The sequence below is a fragment of the Anthonomus grandis genome, chromosome 7 (genome assembly GCF_022605725.1).
Source record: "Anthonomus grandis grandis chromosome 7, icAntGran1.3, whole genome shotgun sequence".
NCBI lineage: Eukaryota > Metazoa > Arthropoda > Insecta > Coleoptera > Curculionidae > Anthonomus > Anthonomus grandis.
Window position 1 is genome coordinate 31,768,832 of NC_065552.1, and position 22,707 is coordinate 31,791,538.

Sequence of the window (22,707 nt, forward strand, 5' to 3'; positions counted from 1 at the left end):
GTAAGGCTTATATATTATTTACAAGAATAGTTAGAGCCTGTTTATATTTTCATATTATCATATTTTTTATATCATAATAAATAAAACACCAAATTATTTTATGCAAATTTATTATTCAAAAATATAGCAGCAAAAAATAGTTTTGATTCTAAAAAAAATTAAACCCAACTAAATTAAAATCAATTCGATATTTCGTGTAGTACCCCTTCTCCTTTATAACATCTGCACATCGTCTTGGCATGGACTTAATTAATTTCATAATATAGTCATTGTTCATTTCTTTCCAAGCTTTTTCCACTATTTCAAAGAGAATATTTGTATTAGAGCATGTTAGGTGCCTGATTTTGGTGTCAATGTAATGCCATAAATTCTCTATAGGGTTTAGGTCTGGCCATTGAGATGGCCAGACCATTACATTTATTTCTTCATCGGATAGCCACCTCTTAACAAATTGAGAAGTATGTTTTGGATCGTTGTCATGCTGAAATATGGCTGTTACTGGCATGACTTCATCCATATATGGCACTAAATGTGTTTGCAGAATGTCTTTGTACATGAAACGGTCCATTTTGCCCACTATTCTTACTATGGGTCCCATGCCACGAGCCGAGAAACATCCCCATACAAGAATATTTCCCCCTCCATGTTTAACTGTGGGGCAAATGTACTTTTTGTTTAATCATCTTTGTTCACTGGGGCGTCTGACGTATATCACTCCATCAGTCCTGAATAAATTATATTCAGATTTATCACTAAATACGACTTTCTTCCAATCAGCTACAGACCAGTGGACATGAGATTGGGCAAAGTGAAAACGAGCCTTGACGTTCTTCTTTGAGAGTAACGGTTTTTTGGCGGCGCGACGAGCAGGTAAGTTGGCATCAAGTAATTTTCTCCTTACGGTACTGGAACTGAGGTTTACTCCTCCACCCTCTTTTAATTTTGCTAAAATTTGAGAGGAAGACAAAAAAGGATTTTCTTGGAAATTCGTAGCAGCTGCCTATTCATCCTCAAATTTGTTTTTCTGGGTCTACCAGGAATGGGCGCCGCTTGCTGTTCCAGTAAGGCGAAATTTTTTGCAAACTCTGGATACGATTGATCTGTGAAGCCGTAAGCTTCTTGAAAGGTCACTCTTCCTAACACCATTTTCGTAATGCTCCACAATAATTTTTCACAGAGACGGTTTTTGAGCGACCAATCATTTTAAGTTAATTCTGAGATTCAAAAATAACAATTTTACAGCAGGTAAATCGATATTTAACTAATAAAATAAATGCGAAACAAGAATGTTGCTATATTTATGCACATTGTGTAAATAAACAAACATGAAGTTCCTTACTCTGCATTGGCATTCTTATGATATCTCGGTATATTTATAAATAATACAGAGGCGTGTACTTAAAAGTAAAGAAATAATATGGAATAAATAAAGGAGTAAATAATATTTTTGAAAACATCGCTTGTTGCTATATTTATGCACAATACTGTATATAGGTACACCGCACTTCGATTATCATGACCCTCGTTGGTTGTAATTTCCACACTCCACTAACCATTTAGCTCCATACAGATTTTTTAAAATAATTTTTAATAATGTGATGCAGGGTCGTATCTGGACCAAAATTTTGGGGGGGGTTAGGCCAGTGACATTTGAGATATTAGGGATAAAAAAACTTTAATTTATAAATAGGTTTTACTAAAAGAAGATACCAGTTTAAACTAAAAAACACATTTAACAACGTTAAAATTTTAAAAATAGTAATTATAATAACAACTGAATATTTCTTTGCTTTTCCCTCGCAAAACGATTTAAGGCCTCTGCGGTATCAATTATAATATTTCTATGCACGCTTAAAAGGGCAATAGTCCTGTTAGCCGCTCCTGACCAGTTGAATTGCGCAAATAGTCTTTTAAACGCCTTAGCGATGAAAATGATCGTTCTGATGAGGCTGTAGATACAGGTAACGTAGCCAGAATTTGCAACAGAGTACGAATATTGGGAAACAAAGATGGATTACATGCTGATAATGCACCAAGAGCATTTTTTGGCCTTTCTGCTTGAGGCAGCTTAATCCATTTTTGTTTCCACAACTGTAGTTCTGCAGATAACGTATCTAGGTCCAAAAATTCCTCATATGGTAACAAGTCTTCCATTTTTACTATGTGTGCTTCGCACATATTTGGTACTAGACAATATAACAATGAAAGTGATTTTTCGTGATTTGCAAATCTTGCAGATTTTCATCAGTTCTTCTATAAATTGATCAAAAAAAGGAATTGCAACTGTGATTCGAAAATATTCCTCTGCAGTAGCTACCATGGCATTACAACGATTCTGCTGTCGTGAAACTATTCTAGGTATTTTTATGCATTCTTCATCATCTATAGACTTTATAAAAGCTTCAGATTTCTTACAAATATTTTTGAATTCTTGATCTATATTCAGTCTCATATTCCTGACCTGACTAATAACAGTATTCACATGCTCAACAGCGCTAAATAGATCAAAATCCACAGTCTGGAGAATTCTGCATAACGGTAGAGTAAAAGCAAATAAAGTGGACGCTGTTAACATACTGATAATAAACTCACTGGTCATAATAGCTCGAAGGAACTGCAAAGCTTTTGAAGAAGTTTCGATGTCTCTTACTTGTTTTAGTTCTTCTAATGTTTCAATAATGGGTTTAAAAACTTCAGTAAACCTAATTAGTCCATCATGATTTTCCAACTACCGAGTTTCACACATGGATGTTAACTTACTCCATTTACTATTTGGAACATCTTCTTTAATTTTATTTTTTAATATCTCAGTGCGCATAGCTGATATTTTTATAAAATTTGCAATAGATTTTATTGTTCCAATACAATTTCTGATACTCTGAACCTTACAGGAATGGGCAAGAGCTAAATTTAAAGAATGAGCACTACAGTGCTATATTGCTGCTGGATATTTTTCTCTAATTATAGCCTGGACACCTTTAAAAAGTAAATTTAAAAAAAGAGTTATAGTCGTTTCAATTTTATTTTACGTTATAAGATTTTCGGGGGGGGGGGAAACCCCGCCCTAGATGTGATGTGATGTAAACGCTTCTCAAAATGGACCTGATTTTATTGGTGTAAAATTTTTCAATAAACTTCCGTTGAGTGTTGGAGGACTTCCGCTTGAGGCTTTCAATAATTGATGCTCCGATAAGAGCGAAACACGTGTAGCTTTTAAAAAATTATATAGATTTGATGAGACCGTGACTTTGTGTCCTTACCTTTGTTTTGTTTTCGTTTGGTCTCTTAGAGAAAAATGGATGATACGTTTCAATTTCAATAGCATGGTTCGAAAAATCCTTATTAAATAATAGGTGATATAATACATTTTACTCGGAACAAGATTTTTTTGAGTGTAGTCAAGAGTGTTTTAATCTTCAATACTCAAATATTTATTTCCATAGACTCATACAAATAAGTATCGGATAATGTCAAAAGATAAAACTATAAGACCTAAACACAGTCAGACAGGTTACGCTTTACTTATATGCTTGACCGAGTCGAAAATAAATTGGCATAATTTTCAAGTCTGGAAAGAATGTTCTACAAGAAAATGTATCAGGCTTAAATAAAATAGTTCTAATTATTTTTTTCTAGGCTGTAAGAACTTTACCACTTCTAGAACAGTTACCCCAACACATTATGCCATATGACAAACATGACTGGACATAACCATAGTAATAAAGAAGTATCAGACCAATATATATTGCTACATAAATTGATAATTTCTTTAAAACCATATCTACATGATAAGACCAACTAAGATGTTCATCGATTATGGTTTTGTTATGCATTTTAACATGCAAGCTTTTATTCAAATCGGTAAGACTAAAAAATATCATTTGAGTTTTTGACTCATTAAGAACTAGGCTGTTCCTGCTACTGATACTCATTCGGTCTACTACCCCGGTTCTCTAGATAATTCTTCTAAGTCACCACTTGACGTTGATATGACATCATCTGCAAACGCCGCTATATGGTTGCCAGGAAATTTGTCCAAGATGCTATCAAAAAATACAACAAATAACAGTGGCCTCAAAATGCTACCCTGTGGGTAACATTTCCATTCTTTAATATCGTTGTTTGATGTCTACCGGTCAGGTATGATTTAATCCATTTATGGGCTAGACCACGCATACCACAGTCATTAAATTTATCTAACATTAAGTTAATATACATCAAACGCCCTTTTTAAATCAACAAATAGGCTTACATATTTATTGTTTCATTTCAAATTAGACAAAACATATATGAATATAGGGACAAAATTGCATCATGTGCAGAGCGACCCGTCCTTAATCCAAACTGGTATTTACAAAAAAAATTTCTCTGAGTAGAAAAGATTCTAAACGTTTACACAAACACTTTTCAATAACTTTCGAAAACACCGATAAGTGATATTCCTCGATAATTGGATATCAGATGCTTATCACCTCCTTTATGGATAGGGACATCAAGAGAGTTCTTCACAGCAGATGGAAATGACAGATTAACAAGATATGTAATCGGTGTCACTAAAAATTAAAGGACGTTTTGATAAGAGAGCAGGGAATTCCATCATCACCAGCCGAGTGTTTGTTAGTGACATAAAATAATTTGACTTTCATCATACAAACAACAAAGTTTTGCATAATGAATTTAAAATTATTTAATGTTTTTGGCGATTTATTTGTTAGGGTTAAATTCCTATTATGCATTTGCAATTTTGATACAGACTCAATAAAAAAATGGTTAAAAAACGGTTTTACAAGTGTATGCTGTGTAACTTATGTTATGTTAGTTGTCTATACTTTGCACGTATCGGTACTGTATATCTTTTACCTTTCATATACAATTTTTATTGTAAACTTTTAACACATGATGTACCAAACCTACATTTTATTCCTAGTTCTTTCTAAGATTTTCTTAGTGGACTTACGTAAAAATTACAATATAATTCTCTGAACATAACACACTGAAATATTATAATTTTGATAAATATTGTAATGAAGCCTTTTGACCTTATATTACCTTCATTTTGTTTATCGTATTTTTTAACTAAAACATTTTATACTTACCTGCTACTAAGGATTTAACATATTATGTACTTTACTAATTATTTATCATTATTTTATTTTTTTGAATCCAACTTATATTCAGACGAATATTTTTTGTATTTTATCCTATGATTAATTTTTTGTTCATATATTTTACTAGTTGATTAAACATTTTGATGCCATCTACGTGTTTTAAAATTTTTCACTTTGAATTCTGTTATTTAAGATTAAGTGTATTGTAGTATTAAGAATGCTCCTATCTAAGGTTTGTATTTTATGTAATATAGCACTTTTCTATTAATAAAAACCAAACAGACGATAGTCTTTGCTAATGTTGACACACAAAATGTCGTCTCTCAGTATTAGTTGTTTTTTGTGATGAGCCGTAAATGCTAAGTAATTCAACAATTCAAATAACTTAAATAAATATATTTATTTATACAAAAAAAAGAGACCCATCAACAAATTCACAGTCAAAAAAAATCGGCAGCAGCTTTCCTACTCGGCAAACTAATATTCAACAAATCGTCGGTGGACACCTCTTTTTCAGCAATTCTGATGCCCAAATCGAGTTTTGGAGTTACGCCACGTTTCGGCGTTACGATCCTCTTCGGTGTAGGCGTTTTCACTCCTAAATTGGGAGTTTTCGCTGTTCGATGCGGGCTCGGTGATACTCTTGGCACCGACAGACCCGTAGCTGGAATTTTGAGGTGCGAGGTGGCCAATTTTCTTGCTGCTGGTGACATCGTCGCCAAGCGCTCAATCGTGGAGGTATTTGGACGTGGTGACGGCCTGAAAATTTTGTTCATTTACATAGTATAAGTACAGTATCAGGAGAAGCTCCTAATAAATATACCCCCGTTGCTTAGCAAGCTTATTTTGACCTCAGGAATACCCCCGACATATTCCTTTAAAGCAACTTGTCTTAGTCTATAAAGTTGCTTCGTTGTTTCTTAGTTACAGGGTGATAAATTGAAAAAATAAAAATCGATTTTATTTAATTTTTTTTTTACATTTTGTGACATACCACTATGAAAATTGGTCAGTAATTTTCTCGATTTCTCTTTTAATCTCGATCAGTAATTTTTCTAGTTTTACTTACGTGCTAAACTGTCTTCTTTGTGCATCGAGAGCCCTCTTCTTTTGATCCCTGTTTTTCTCACCCACTTTTTCTGCCAAAGCTAAAGCAAGTCGTTCTCTTCGTGGCGGTTCTGCCATTTTAAATGACGGACCCTGAGATCTAAAATTAAAATATTTAGTGGTGTACATGTATATTAATTTTTTTTTCAAATGTTAATTACTGAGTTTAAAACTATTTTTAGTTACAGTTACGGCTAACTTACTTTGGTAGAGGTGTATCACTGCCATCTAATCTGAAAGGAGTCCCTTCTATTTCACCCCAAGTCATTAAAGGGGTTCCTAGTACGCTTGGAGAAGGTGAGGGAGTGCGCACTAAACTAAAACCCCCTATTTTAGGGGTTTCTGGCTTTAAGAGCTCTTTGCCGTCCACTCCAATTTTTCCATCCAAAACCTTCAAAAAGAAAAAAGAATTTAAAAGGTTAAATATTCTAAGATATCATTACTATGTTATGTAGCCAGTTTTTGCACGTATAATCACTTCGACTTCTTAATCTATGCTGTACGATTATCTAAAGGAATCGAAGGAAAATCGACAAAACATGCCTTGAGCGCCACTCTAATTAAATAAAGGAGCTTCGAGAACCCTATTGCCTCTCTGGTAAGCTTTTAAATAGTGGAGAAATTAGCTAGTGATCATTTATTATGATTCTGAATTATGAACTTTAAAATGGCGTCCCGCCGCCATTTTAAAGTTTTTGCAAAATGAGCTAGGGACTAAAAAGTAGTATTTATGTTTATTTTGGCAATTAAGAGCCGCACTATATTAAGCGGTTACGGATGGGGATGATATTTGATATTATATAGAACCGACAAGCAAGGTAAAACAAATCAAACACGTCAACATCTACCTCTGCTCTGTCAGCATTTCAACGGTAATTGAAGAGCGGAAATAAGAAAGGGCTTAAGCTAGAAAGTGCCAAAAAAAAGTTTTTAAGATAATAGAGGAAAACTAAATAAAAGTCAGAGAACTTTATTAACTATTATGCATTTAAACTGAAACGGAAGATCTACTTCTTAACAAAAATTTGCAAACTAAACTTCTTACTACAAAATAAAAATGTTAAACAAGTAAAATTAGGAAAAGGCCTAAGTGCCATAACTGATTTTGAGTATAAAAATATTCATAAAATACATTTTACTTCTTTTTTGTTTTAAACGATTGTCTTCAATCTGAAGTAGCTGTTTATAAAAACGTTGGTGTTCTGGATTTTGAAGATAAGGAATCATGCTTCGAAGAGATACCTTTTTATTTTCCGACACCTTGCTTTCTGGTGGCAGCTTCATTATATTAGCCTGTCTGAGTCCAGCTAAAGTTTTCCCTTTCTTTAAAACATTAACTTGCATCCCTTCTTCAAAATCAGAAAATGAAGTTTTTATCTTAATAAGTGTAGGATTCGTAGCTTCGATCGTTATTACTGTAGCTTTGCTGATATTTAACTTGGTAGTGTTAATATACTCATCCGCCGCTTGTTTTAGGTCCCAAAAGCCGCGTGGAGTCATGTCAACAACATTAAAAGGTGGTGCGTACCTTGCTGATATTTTACTATTGCTTGGAGATCTGAGGGTACAAATTAATGCTTTAGATACTTTCCTCCGTTTTTCTACTAAAGCAAAATCTCTATCGCAGGGCATGAAACTATGGCCTCTTACAAGAAATTTCTGTTCAATATTGTGGAAAACACCATTGGCCACCAAAAAGATTAATTTAAACAATAAAATTCTATTCTTATTTTGGCCCCCGCAATTATCACACCATATTACCAAATGCTCCTTAAGGGTCAATCCACAGTTAACAATGTATAAAAGACATGATGCAATTTCGTTGGCTCCACGAGAAGCTACTCCCTCGTGCCACATACACATGTAGGCCTCATTTGTATCCCCAATATAAACTCCTAAGTCGTAGCAGGACAGCTGCGAAAGGTAGAACATGCATTTGTGCTTTCGGGATCTTGGGACTCAATCGTATCTTTTGCAGATTGACTTGATTTAATGTTGGTTTTAATTTGACACTCTAGTTTGTCACATGTGCTACACGTATCAACTCGTGGTCTGTGGGAACTTAGGTTGGTAAAACCCTTGATGAAAACAGATATATAAAATTGTGACTGGCGAATCTGGGTGTAATTGCGTAAAAGCTTTAAACAGTCTGTATATATTTAAGTCAGGACTAAGGTTTTTTTTTCGAATTTGTCCCTTAAATAATGACCAACTTCCCTTGGTATCATGTTTACATGATTTTTTACCAGAAGACGATCAGCTTCAGAAAATTTTGGAGCAGCATGTCTGGTACGTTTATCATTATAACAGGTCTCACCCATTTTCTTCTTTTCAATGAGGACCCGTACTTTTTTACAGTGGCGTGCAGTTACATTAAAGTGCAGTTACATTAAGAATAGGGTAGGCACTAGGCAATAAGGTAGCATAATTTTTTTGAATGTACTTACCATTAGAAAATCGTCGAGAAGAATCGTTTTCTTGATGAAGTGGAACATTGTCTTTATTTACACAAATTTATTTAAAAATGTCTGACTAACTGAGAAACAGAAACAATCATTTTTTATAAATTTGTTCAATACGACGATTTTTCACCAAAAATGCATTGATAACATCATCATAAAAAGTCGACTTACGTTTTAAATCTAGCAAGAGTTCTTTCTCCAAGAAAATTATTGATAAACTGCTAAGCCGTTCTTGTCCTTGAGTATTACGTAAATACGTGTGGATGCGTTTTAATCCAGAGAATGAACGTTCTGCAGATGCCGAGCTAGCGGGTATTGTTACGATTAATTTTGCTAATTTGATTATTTGAGGAAGCACATTTTTTTTCCTGGCAAAAACGTATGACTTCATAAGCATTCATGCCTTTGAATTCTGATGATGAATACAAACAATTAAGCTCATTTTTCAATCACTCAAAATCAAACTTTTGTCCGTATTTCAATTTTAATCCAATGAATATTTCATCTGGAAATTTATTTCTAAAAGTTTCGAAACAATCAGAATCCAAAAGACGGAAAAAACCTAATAGTCTAATTTCCCTGTAGCGATCATCAATTTCGCTTTTGACGTTGTCAACTATTTCTCTGAAAATTCGCTGTAATGTGTTTTAACATCATCCATATTTCGTTTTCTTCGAGGTTCGCCATAAGCATTCGCACATTTACTATATATTTTTTCGAATTCTATGAATAAATTTTCAAAAAATGCTTTAAAACTCTCAATTTTTTAATACAATAGCCAACATCCGATAGTTTCGACTGTATTATATTATACAGTACACCCGTCTGAAGAAATATTTGATTGAAAATTTCCAAAAAATAATTGAATTCAAAATCTTCTAGTGTAAATAAATACATTCTAGCTGCCGAAAGATTCTCTCCATCCCAGTTTGATTGATTTTCAAGCATATCATTAAATAGGTTTTTCAAATTAAAAAGTTCACTGAAAATTACGTTTTCAGTCCTGGAATTATAGGCCCATCGAGTCTGTACTACACGCGGTAATTTTTTAGAACAAAATCGATTATAGAAATCAGAACGTTTGGTACCCGTGTGGAAAAATGTGCCCTAATTTTTAATTGTTCCAAAAAAGTGTTTGGTTTCCACTACCCTCTCGCAGGATTTCGACGAAACTAAATTTAAAATATGAGCACTGCACCATACGTATATCGCGGCAGGACAAATTTCCCGCATTTTTTGCTGAACCCCATTTTTACTAGACGATAAAACAGCGGCTCCATCGTAAGTTTGAGCTACTAGTTTATCAGTACATTTCTAGTCATTCAAGATATCCGTAATTATTTTGGTTACCGCTTCTGCAGCTTGATTTTCACTTACGTCGATAAATCCTATAAATCGATCAACTATGTCATTTAAGTCTGTAAAATATCTAAAAATTACACAAAGTTGTTCTTTGCCGCTTATATCTGGTGTCTCATCAATCATAATAGCCACGACGTCTTTTTGGTTCAACTCATGTCGTATTTTTTCCTTGAGTACAAAAGCTATTGAAGAGATTAAATCGTTTTGTATTCGATTAGAAAATCCTGAAAAACATTTCTCTTTTCACTTTCATTGCATGCATGTAAATGATCTTCAAGAATCCCATCATATTTAGCTAGAAGTTGTATGCATTCTATAAAGTTGCCCCTGTTGGACGATTCAGTATTTTCTGTATGTCGGCGGAATGGCAGTTCCTGCTTTCCCAAAAAGCAAGCTATGTCAATAAGTCTTCGCATTAGGTTACGATTTCTATCCACTTTAGAATTATGCCGCTCTATTTATTCTTTAAATTGATGAAAAAGGCTCACTTCTATCCTATTTTGTTCAAAGTTACATAAAGAAAGGGCAGATTTTAGATGATTTTCGGATTGATGTTTTTCTGCAGCATTTGAGAAATTATTCAGGTCTGCGTAACCGGCATTAGTCCACACATTCTTTTCGTTTGAAAATAATAGGCATGCCTAACAAAACAACTTATTATGATACATACATACAAACATTAATATGTTTCCATCCTGTAAGCCATTTAAAATGTTCATAAAACTTATTGTTAAAATACCTATTATAGTTTTTCTTTTGCTGAACAATTTTAAGTGAAGGGATAGGCCGCCCTGGGGGTATCGCTCTATTTCTTTTCAACACACACCTTAATTTCGTTCGCTTGTCGCATATAAGCGCTATAATAGGTGCTGCCTTCGTATATTCATCTCCATATATTTTTCATATCAAGGCAATGTCCACCTTACGAAGCCCGCATATGGGCCACCTACATGGGGAATAGCAAGTGCGCCTAAAAGCAAGATTGAACTATTTTGGATTCCTGGAAATGTTTGCGTTTGCTTTATAATGCAGATGAAAATGATATTTGATATTTTTGATAAAAGGAAGAGGTGAATATTAATTTATTTCTCTAATTTTACAAATATTGCTAGGGTAGGCAATGCCTTTTTGCCTACATACTGTTTGCACGCCACTGCTTTTTTATCGTTAACACCGAATGTATTCTGAAATGTTTTCTTACATACCCGTTTAAATTTTCCTTGGCCATTAGGAAGGGAGTAATATATTGTTGCTTGACGTCTGCTATTTTGCTCATCCTCATACGAACCATGTCGCCTTCTTTGAACATCACAAACACTTATAGCCCCATTAGCGTTGAGAACCGGTTCGGAATAATCTCCGCGAAAATAGCTAATAAGTTTGTATTCCATACCTGCTGTTCTGGATAGTTTTTTTCAGGTACTATCTTCTTTTTATAAGTTTTGTATAACTGTCCACTTGTTTTTAAACGACTCTGTTCACTTCTAAATGAACCACTGCCTTTACTTCTCCTTTTTCTTTGGGTTTCTTCCATTATAATGTATTTCAAATCAAGAAATTGTCACACACAACGTACACATGCAAATGTCTAGACATAACTAAGGTAATAAATATATGGGACTTAGGACCTTTCTAAGGAAAATGCTTGCGCACATAAAACTATCGACATTTACGAGGGACTCTTATAAAGGTAAAAATGTAATTTTGGCACTTAGAACCTTTCATAGGACATAAAGCATGGCACATAGAACGTTTCTATGTAAAAAAACTGAATTTTGGAAAAAAAAGGCACTTTCTAATTTCCACTCTTCAATTAATCATGATGCGGACTCGAATATTACTTGCCTTACAAAAACAAAGAAAGATATTCCCAAACAACAGTTTCAAATTAAATAAAACGAAGCAGAATGGTCTAGTAAAAAATAATAAATCTGAGAGAAAAACTCACAACGGAAAAACCGGAAAATAATGTGTACTTTGCTTGAACGGTATAGTACGACCTTACCGCAACGTATGTATCAGCGTGATGGACCAGTCGCCTTTTTATATCAATGGTAGGAATTTAGCAAATGTTTACAACGCGAACGTTTACGAACCATCTTCTTTAGGCTTCGTATTCGGGTCAAAAAAAATTAATAATTGAAGAATTGAAAATAAGGAAACTCAAAGGAAAATGAGTTTGTCCAGTAGGAATGAACAGAAGATGATAATATATGAAAAACCAACTTAGTTTCAGTCCGCAAAAACAGGGGATCAAGGGTTGACTACACGTGCACAAGAAAACCGGGCTTTCCGGGAAAATTGGACCATAATTTATCATGCCTTCTGCACAACAAGTCATGTCCCCTCTTTTACCAGGCTTCCTAAGATAATATGTAACCTTTGGAACTAGTATAAAAAAATATAAGCGATGAAAACAAAATGAGAGGAAAATTTTGCTCGTCACAAGACAACCAGGACTGAAAACAACAAAGGCAAGGGATCACAACACAGGGACAACCGGGTACAATCTATTCAACCAGTACAATCTTTACCTATTATAAGAAATCTAACCTTACATACTATTTGGTTTAGAAATCTCTTTAAATTGCTTAATCTATGTAGTTAAAAGCTACACATAATCCACAAGTAGGGGAGTGTAAGGCAAAATGGCATACTTTCCCAGTCTACGGAGATTTTAAATATATTCGGCAACACTGTACCCAATTACTATAAGCTTACTCGCGGATGCGACTATTAGTAATGATCCGGCCATCAAACAGGGTTACGTGCTTGTCAAAAAACAATATCCAAAAAACTCAAAAGATTGTTGCTCAAAAAGGCAAGAAGCAAGTACGGTCACTAACAAGCGGATTTCATACAACTGCTGTGATTTGCGTAAGCAGCATTGGTAACTATATCCCTCCAGCTCTAACTTTTCCTACCAAAAAGAAAAATGAACTACTTTATGATGGAGCACCTCAAGGAACGGTTAAATTGTATAATAAACCTGCCTATATGATAAAACCATTATTTTTTAAATGGATTAAACATTTTGTTCAATATGTTAGACCCACTTTCGATAATAAAGCCCTGCTAATTTTGGATGGGCATACAAGTCACAAAGATTATAGTGCCCTAAAATATGCAAAAGAAAATTATGTAGTGGTTTTTTGTTTACCAGCGCATTGTACCCATAGACGTCAACCACTAGATGTGTCATTTTTTGGACCTCTGGCGATCCTATTATGATCAAGAAGTAACGAACTGGTTAAAAGCAAATCCTGGGAGGACAGTGTTGATGTATCACATTTCTTCACTGTTTGAAAAGGCGTACAATAAAGCAGCCATTGTAGGAATTGCTGTTAGTGGTTTTAGAGCAATCGGTATTTACACTAAATCCACAAACTTTTCCGGATCATCTTTTTGCCCCCAGTTTAGTAACATCGCTGGTTGAGGATACCGAAAACACGGATATTGAAAATGCAGGTAAAAATTCACCTAACAAACATAATGATGATAAGGATGACAATAACCAACCCGGATGCTCGAAGGACAGTGGCTGTTCAACTTTCGGTAAGGTCCCTACTTTGAATAATAACGGAAATAAAATGGCAAATATATCGAAAATAGATAAAATTTTAGCAGAAATACACCCCAAACCTGTAGCTAAGATAGCAATAAAAAAATCAAGAAAGGAGTCTCAAAGTGTCTTAACAATTTCTCCATTTATTAACGAGTTAAAAGAATTCGAAATAAAAAAAAGAGAAAGAGAAGTCAGGAAAAGTAATCGAGCCCGGGTTACCAAACAAGTTTTTCATGATTCAGATGAAGAACTTGAACCTTTTGGAAATTAATCAGAGGACGACGATGATCCAGCGTGCATCTACTGCAATGAAGTTTTCAGTAGATCTAGGTCCAAGGAGCAATGGATAAAATGCCAACTCTGCAAAATGTGGGCTCACACTGACTGCGCAGATGTGTCAAAAAAATCCAAGCAATTTACTTGTGATGTATGCAAAGATTAGTTTAAGCAAATGTATTTTTTAAAGACTGGGATCTTTAGAATAATGTTTTCCTTTTGTTCTTTATGATTTTATTTGTTTTCATTAAAAGTTTACTTTATATACATTTGTTTAATAAATGTTTTAAACCGTACATATTTTTTGTTTTGAAATTTAATGTCATTATGAATATGTATGTCATTTTGCCTACCTGCCTATGTTATCTTGCCTACACAGTGGTGGGCAAAATGACACTTTGAGGTATTTGTTAAATATTTTATTTCTGGTGAACATGACCTGCTTTTAGTCTTAAACTTTTTTATATATAGTTTAGATACACCAATAATATTTTAAACATTAGAATAATTCGTTTAACATTTTTTAAAAAAAAATTATGCGGTCTTAAACACAAAGTATGCCATTTTGCCTTACACTCCCCCAAAGCTTAAAATACACATATCTATTCGGCAAATTATACATTCCAGAATTAAATGTCACCGGCAAAACTATCTATGTTTTCTGGTAAAATACTGCCTGGGTAGTTTTATAATTGATGTTTTCCAAGAATTGGGGAAATATTGTTGTTGAATACAGCAATTGACTATATGTAGAATACATTTGGCTAAAAAGGGGCCAAATAACTTTAACATGGAAATAAGGATGTCATTCATACCATGCGAATTTGTTTTTATTGAGTGTATAGCTCTATGGATAGCTTCTGTATTATCTGCTGTAGATAGAGTGGGGTTAAAACGTATGTTTTCATTCCATTTCTTATTTTTATAAAAGTTAGTTTTCAGTAAATTTAATAATAATGAAATATACCGTTTCTGAAAAAATGCCCGAACCCGTCGAACCGTTTAGGGTTTTTTACGTGGAAATTAAATATACGTGACTCAAAAGATATGTCGTTTTTTAAACGCAAACCACAATTTTTTAAAGCAGAATCAAAAAGAACCCATTTAAAACAAAGGATATAGTACAAATGAATAGCGGTTATATAAGCAATTTTGAACGAGAAATGATGATAAAATGTAAAATTAAAGAAATACCTATCTAAATTAAATGTTGAGCACCGTTAACAACCTGACAATAACCCAGGCGATTTAAAAATTATTTTTGAACATTGTCAATGGCAAAGAAATTAGAAATATTCTCACTGAAATCTGGAGTAATATTTCTAATTTCCTGGCGTATTTGTTCTTTTAAATTTCTAAACTCCCTGGTTTAGTGACATACACTTTACTTTTTAAGAATCCCCATAAAAAGTAATTGAGGCAAGTTAAATCTGGTGGTCTGGGTGGCCATTCAATGAACCCTTGTCTACATATCTAATGATTTGGAAAAACTTCATCTAGATAATTACATTTCTTTTACTATTTTAACTAAGTTGTTACTCATTGGTTGTTTAAGAGGCGAGATTTTCATTTGAGCGATTTTGTTTAAAGTTTTGTTAACCTCAGTTTCATTTATTTTGTGCTGTTACGACCTCGTTATTAAGCCACGGAGCAGGTTTTTTAAACATCCTATAAATAAAATTCCTATACCTTACCTTTGCCTGTGTTTTCGCTAATTCATTGATAGTTTCTTTACTCTGGACTTCATTGAACGGATTAACTTTTAATCTGGTATTTGAATAAACAATTTCGTGCCTATGTTTATTAATTTCTAATTCTCTCTCTTTAGTTAAATCGACGCCTTCCGGATTAAACATCAGGCAGTTTCTATTTGTATACCTAAAATATTGATATTTTAAATAAAAAAACTGTAGAAACTAATCACTTACAACTCACCCCCATGTATCTAAATTAAAAGGTTTTTCTGGTAAAGCTGCTTGTTGCTGAATGGAAGGCAATGCAAGCAATTTGTCTTGCTTTCCCACACTGCTCTCTTCCTCTTCATATAAGTATTTATATTTCTCTCGTTGTCGCCTCTCTTGCACGTCCAATATTTCCTCAAAACTTTCATTGTCTTGAGATGTATGCGAATTCAAATATTGATCCAAGCCGATTGACTTCTTTTTTTGGGTTGGCTCAGCAATATTTTCAGGGCCTTTCTGTTTAATAAAGTCAGGTAGGTCCGCCTGGGAAGGGTGCAGATTGGTGGGTGTTTCGAATGTTGCAGGACTGGGGACTAAAAGAAATTATTATAAAGTTTATTTGTTTATTATAAAAATACTATTTTAAGAGGATAGTCTATAAGTTCTCTTTGTTTTAATTTTGTTTCATTTTAAAACTGAGAACAGATAGTGAAAAACCTGAAGTTTTTATGCTATTTTAAATATTCATATTAACTTTTTACATGATTGAACTATAGAGAATATATACTTCTTTCTGTAGGTGGTCTTTTGCCACTGTATTTCATATAAAGCTCCCGCAACCTGACTGAGTCATTTCTTTCCATTGCATCTAGATAATCATTTTGGGCCTTTATTTTTTCTAGGTCTGGGAAGAAATCTCGTTGAATTATGTTGCCAATTTCCTATAAAAAAAATTGATATTATGCTTAAGACCTAATACTGCATGCTTTAAAAGATCTTTTTTTCCAATTTTAATTAGAAAAGGGTTTTAAAGGAAGGCTTTATATTTATACTATTTTTTTATATGTTTTCTACCTTCTAAATATGTTTTAAATTGCATATTGTTTTTAAGATCTATGTTTACGAAATATTTAATCCAGGACAAACCCATAATAAACAGCAAGACAGGATGTGCAGCAATGGTGAACTCTTTGCAGCACTTAAAAGAACTTTGTATTTTATTTTTCCTTCAAAGAATCTTTTAAATAAATTTGTAAAACTTTGATAAGCAGGAACTATTGAGCTACCAGGAACGACAAGCACAGCTAAACACAAGTGCATACTAAAGTACAGGTTCAAGAATTCAACAAAGGTGAATGGTAGCTAAACAAAGTCCAGTTTGGTCAAAACATGTAGTGTTTATCAAACACGAACAATTAATATAATGCAAACTTAATTCAGTAGGCAGCGAATGTAAACAGAAAAAATTTTACAGGTCAATAGCACTTATTTGGCAGATCTACTGATGCTAATTTGGTGCTGTATGTCAACTATCTCTACTATCTCTGCTTGGAGAGGGGACTTCAGGTTGACCCAATATATACAGATTTTTCTAAGGCTTTTGATAGGGTTAACCATGGGGTACTCTTGCAGAAGCTTAGGGCTTTAGGTATTATGGGGCCTCTTCTTCAGTGGATCTCGGGATTTATCAGAGGTAGAACCCAGGTTGTTAATCTTGGAGGTACACGTTACACTGAAATTTTGGTGCCATCTGGGGTGCCACAGGGCTCTTACTCAGGCCCTGTTTTGTTTTGCCTCTTCTTGATTGATTTAGTTTGGAAACTTCAAAATTGTCTGGTGCTAATGTTTGCTGATGATGTGAAGCTATTTAGGCCTATCACATCCCTTTCCGATGTTGTGCTCCTGTAAAAAGACCTTAATTTGTTCTTTGACTGGTGCCACTTGAATAGAATGTCCCTTAATATCAGTGCCATAAGATTAATTTTTCTGAGCAAAGAAACCCTATTGCTTTTCTTTATAAAATAAATAATGTAGAATTGGTGTCAAAACAGAGGTTTCTGACTTAGGAATATTTATTTACTACAGGTTGTCTTTTAAAAGCCACACCAATCAGGTGACTGGTAGGACCAATCAGGTGACTGACAATGAAAATGCTGGGTTTTATCCAACGGTCTAGAACTGATTTGTCTTTGTTTACTTTTAGATTACTTTATTGCTCTCTTGTTAGGCCCATGTTGGAGTATGGCTCAATTGTGTGGTCCCCGTCATATAACTGCTACATTGAGCAGATTGACAAAACTCAAAATAAATTTTTAAGGGTGGCTGCTTTTAGATGTGGTGACAGGAGATAGGAGTATTACTATCAGTGGGTCAGAGATAACCTGAGCTTACCCACATTAGAGTCACGAAGAACATTACTCGACTTATGTAAGGTTTTAAATGCTACTATAGATTGTCCCGACTTATTGTCTCTTTTTAAACTTAGGGTGCCTTCCAGATTGAATAGACAATCAGAAATATTTTCAGTCCCATTCCACCATACCAATTATGGTATTAATGAGACAATTACACGAATGGCTCGAAGTGCTAATGGTCTGTCAGGACAGATAAACTTTTTTGACTCTAGGATTACATCTTTTAAGGGGCAGTTAAAGAATATTATTTCATTGGGGCTTTAGTTAATTAACTCATCTACACCTTTCATTGATTTATAGATAGTTTTGTATCTGAATATATATGTTTGTATGGGTATGCTATGTAACACTTTTGTAAATGGATTCCGTAAATAAATAAATAAAAAATTTTGGGGTCAAATGAAATTGGATTATAACAAAGCAAAATTTTTCAAAGCAGAACAAAACTGAGCACTGACGAAGCCTCCTATGAGCAAAACAGGACCATCTCATATGACTGCTACTGCATGACTATTCCTTAAACAGCTTTAGCTATGAAACAAAGCAATATAGTACATATGCACTTCTAGAAGGCCTTGGATAAGTTAAATCAAAATCTGCTTACATTGAGACTTGAATTTTATGTCAAGTCTTTTTTGTCACTTTCACACTTAAGACTGGCAAATAATTATGATATTCTGTACCCCTCAGAAAGAAACCTTGCACCATTACTGTTTCTTAAATTTTAGTATCTTATCTTCATTAAATTCAAATATCTTATCCTTACTACTATCTTATCCTTAGACTTAGAGCTATCTTCTAATTTAATTTACAAAGTTCCCTGTCGTAACTGTATTGAGAGTTATATCGGACAAACTAGACAATACATCAAAAGCAGCATAAGTCAGCACAAGAATGATTGCAATATCATCAATAAAGACAAAAAGTTTTGATTTTTTTTAAGTTATAAGCATGAATAGCACAGTAAATTCTAGAATAGACACCCAATACATTCAATTACTGTATATCTGAAAACATGGCCTCAAACCCCCAATGCAAGGACATAATTCTTATTCCATAATAAAAACCCAGTCTTAAAAAATCTCGTAAATAACATTCCAGCAGCAATCGCTGTTAAGTGTATAATATTACAATATCAGACAAAATTACAATATTCCAATGCCCATCCTGAAAAGTGAACTAACATGGAATTCCCTTATATACTTGAGCATAAATATATATAGCATAAATGTCAAATTCTAACCTTCACAAGAAAAATGCACTTTATAAATTTTGATTACAAAATTGATAATTTATCGTTAACTAGGAAAAGTAAATTTAGGGATCTTGGAGTCTGTTTTCAAACAAATCTCAAATTTAAGCAACACTATGAAACTATTGTAAACAAAGCATATAAGCTTCTTGGTTTTGTAATAAGAAATACAAAACATTTTAAAGAAATAAAATCAATAATAATTCTGTACAACTCACTGGTCAGACCGATCTTGGAGTATGCCTCAGTTATATGGGCACCTAAAGCAATGGTGCATATTAATATGATTGAGAGGGTCCAAAAAAGATTTTTAAGACACCTGTACTTAAGAACACATAATGCATATAAAAATTCAGAGAATAGAGGGACACAAAGTCAATGGTCTCAAAAGAGTCTTTGAGTTCTTTTGAGACCATTGACTTTGTGTCCCTCTATTCTCTGAATTTTTATTATCAAGAGGTCTCTTTGAGAAAAATGGACTACTTTTTTGAACATAATGCATATCCTTATATGATCTCCTATAATAGTATGCTAATTGAATTTAAAATGGTACGATCAAGTGTTAGGCGTAATATGAATGATGTCTTATTTATTTACTACATAACTAACAACTTAAAATATAAGAACTGTTCTTTAATTAATCATCTATCATTTGCTGTTCCTAAAATCAATTTGAGAATAAGAAATAACAATCTTTTCTAGTGTTCACCCTCAAGTTGTTCGCCATTTAATAGAATGATGCAAGAATGTAATAATTATATACAAAAATATGATATAGATGTCTTCAATATTAGTATTCGCCAAATTAAGACTGATTTTGTATCCTTATCTGATTAATCATTTACTTTTTAATCTGTTCTTTTTGTTTTTGATTTTTAATTGTAAGTAGGTGTATTTTATTAAATGTTATTAGTTTTAGTGTAGGTTTAGTTTCATCATTATTATTGGTTTTCCTCTTTCTTTCTGCAAGCCAGTAAGCACTCCCACATATAATTACATTTCAAATGTGTTTGTAAGAGTATAAATAAATAAATAAATAAAAATTTCTAGCCATCTTCTAAATTGCATTAAAGCCTCTAAAAGTCCTCCCTGCCTTAAAAAGTCTGACTTAACGGAACTGCTTAGAAGCAAGTATTTTTACAGCCTAACAGAGTTTTTTGAAGATAATTGGGAATAGGCCCATAGGACATAATTAGTTTTTAATAAAGATTTAAAGGTTTTTTTTTTGCCATGTTTATGTTATATTATTTTTGTGATGTTACTCTCAGAAAATTTTAACTCATTTTATCTTGAATTAAGTAAATTTTGTGCTATTATTGTTTATACGAGCATATTGAACCCAGTATTGTGTTTTTTTAAAAATTGCTTGCTACTAATATGTCAATTTATGTTCATATTTTATAATATAAGTAGCTTTATTAACAAATACCATGTATTTATGATAATAAAGCATGTTTTGAATTTGAATTTATTTACAAACTGTTTTGTTTTGTTAGTTGAATTGTGTTTTTTTTTTTAATTTGTTAACATAGATGTAAAGCGTAACACTTTATAATGCCAATAACTTCAATCATTTCATATCTTGTCACTGGACATAGATATGTACATCTTAGCACTATCCTTATGACTATCTATATAAATATGATGTAAACTTTTGGAAATTATATTTTACTTATAATCAACATAAATAGTAAATAGTCAATTACAGCAACTGATAAAGTCTATTATAATCCGCTTGTTTCACTTTAACTTTATATTATTCAGAAGTAACACACTAATTTCTAAAACAAACTAAAGCTGAAATACCTCCACATAGCTTTCCTCATCCAGAACCTTCATTTTTTTACGTTTCCTCGCTACATCTGACGGCTTTTTGAAAACTAAATCTTTGTGCACCGTTTCCATGACTTCTAGGGCCAATCTTCCTGGAGTATTTTCCACTAAATCGGTCATTATTCCAAATTTTCTTCAAAAATAAATAAAAAAACTATCTTTTTTATGAATCACACTTTGTTATTTGTCTACAGCTGATCTGATCTGTCTCTGTCAATAGTGTCAATCTTCTTCTTCTTCCCCTCGTGTCTCTTTCTTCTTTTCAAGAGTTCTTTCAAAAGAATGGGTTATCGCCATACAGTTCGTTTCAACTTCTTGCTTCTGACACTTGACAGTTAGTAGTTCCAATGGCTAGAATGGGCGGCGCCACAGACACTGGGAACTAAGAGCTAATATTGACGTTGCCGAAATCGTCAATATTGTTACTCTTTTACTCCATCATCGTTTCCATCACCTTTTCCATTTTTTAGAAAAAGTAAAATAAGAACAGGAGTTCACATATATATCAGATGGCATCATGCTTACAATGCGACTACAGTGCAAACATTGGAACTATGTGAGAAATAAATATGAATTATCGATATTGCAGGTAGTTACAATATCGAGTGATATTTGAATTCATGATAAAGCGGGAGATTTAAATTCAAGGCGTGCACGTACTAAGCATTCATGACTAGATTAGATATATGCATATTAGAGCAAAATGAGTTTTTAAGTCTTTCCGATGACATTAAGAAGAAATATAATTTTTCTCATCTTTATTTATGCTGCATTTTCATATTTCGAACTGTTTATCATCTTTTAACATTTCGTTTTTTGAAAATATATAGTTTTTGTATTGATCCTCATAGGGAACATAATATATAAATAATCAAAAAAATACATGAAAACCAAACTGTCAGCTGATAAAAATAAATAATTGTGAGGAAAAATCGATACAAATTTTCGATTTATTTAAGAACATGGTTAATAAAATCAGTTAAGGGTTTGTTCATGAGGATTGGTTTCAAATGCACGTTGGTCTAAATTATAACCATTAATATAACCAACATATTTCCTATAGTTTGCAAGATAAATCCTATAAACCAAAATATAATTAAATTATGCTATACATATAAAATACATTAAAAAAAGTAAAGTAATTGGTATTGAATTATAGGAGTTCCTTAATGAAATTTAAGAAAAGATTTAGGCCTTGCTTAAGTGGCCCACCTCACAGTTAGACTATTACTATTATTATCTCTCACTACTATGCTGTTATTCTTATCTTCATTAGAGAAATTAATCTGCCTTTCTGCTGAGTTTGTGAACATTTACTAAAAAATGTTCTCATAATCAATTCCCTTTTTTTTTTCCAAAACTCAAAAAAAAGTAAAGTTTCAAATTTTAGTCAGTTTTTTGTTTGGTTAGTCACACAAAACCTGCAATAAACTACAGTATGATTTTTTCTGTAAAAAATTATATACTTGCTTGCATGGGTACCCCTGGATACTCTAGAGAAAATCTGATTGATTTAGTATTTTGTCATCATAACTTTGAACAAACATTAATTTGTTATGGCAAATATCCTAAACCTTTTCATATAAATGGCACGCATTTTTTTCGCAATTTTTATAACTGCGCCCATATCAAAACGTTCCTTATTC

The 22,707-nt window shown here is 33.1% G+C and overlaps 1 protein-coding gene across 1 annotated transcript; it reads right to left on the minus strand.

The window, feature by feature from the left end:
* Positions 1–5,489: 5,489 nt before the first annotated feature.
* On the minus strand, positions 5,490–21,265 carry LOC126738946 (splicing factor ESS-2 homolog). The gene is made up of 7 exons (XM_050444442.1): positions 21,035–21,265; positions 16,350–16,503; positions 15,816–16,155; positions 15,575–15,758; positions 6,419–6,606; positions 6,178–6,315; positions 5,490–5,867 (listed from the first exon to the last, which is right to left on the minus strand). Exons 1-7 carry the CDS (start codon positions 21,179–21,181, stop codon positions 5,549–5,551), a joined length of 1,470 nt encoding a protein of 489 aa, XP_050300399.1. The 5' UTR covers positions 21,182–21,265; the 3' UTR covers positions 5,490–5,548.
* Positions 21,266–22,707: the final 1,442 nt, after the last annotated feature.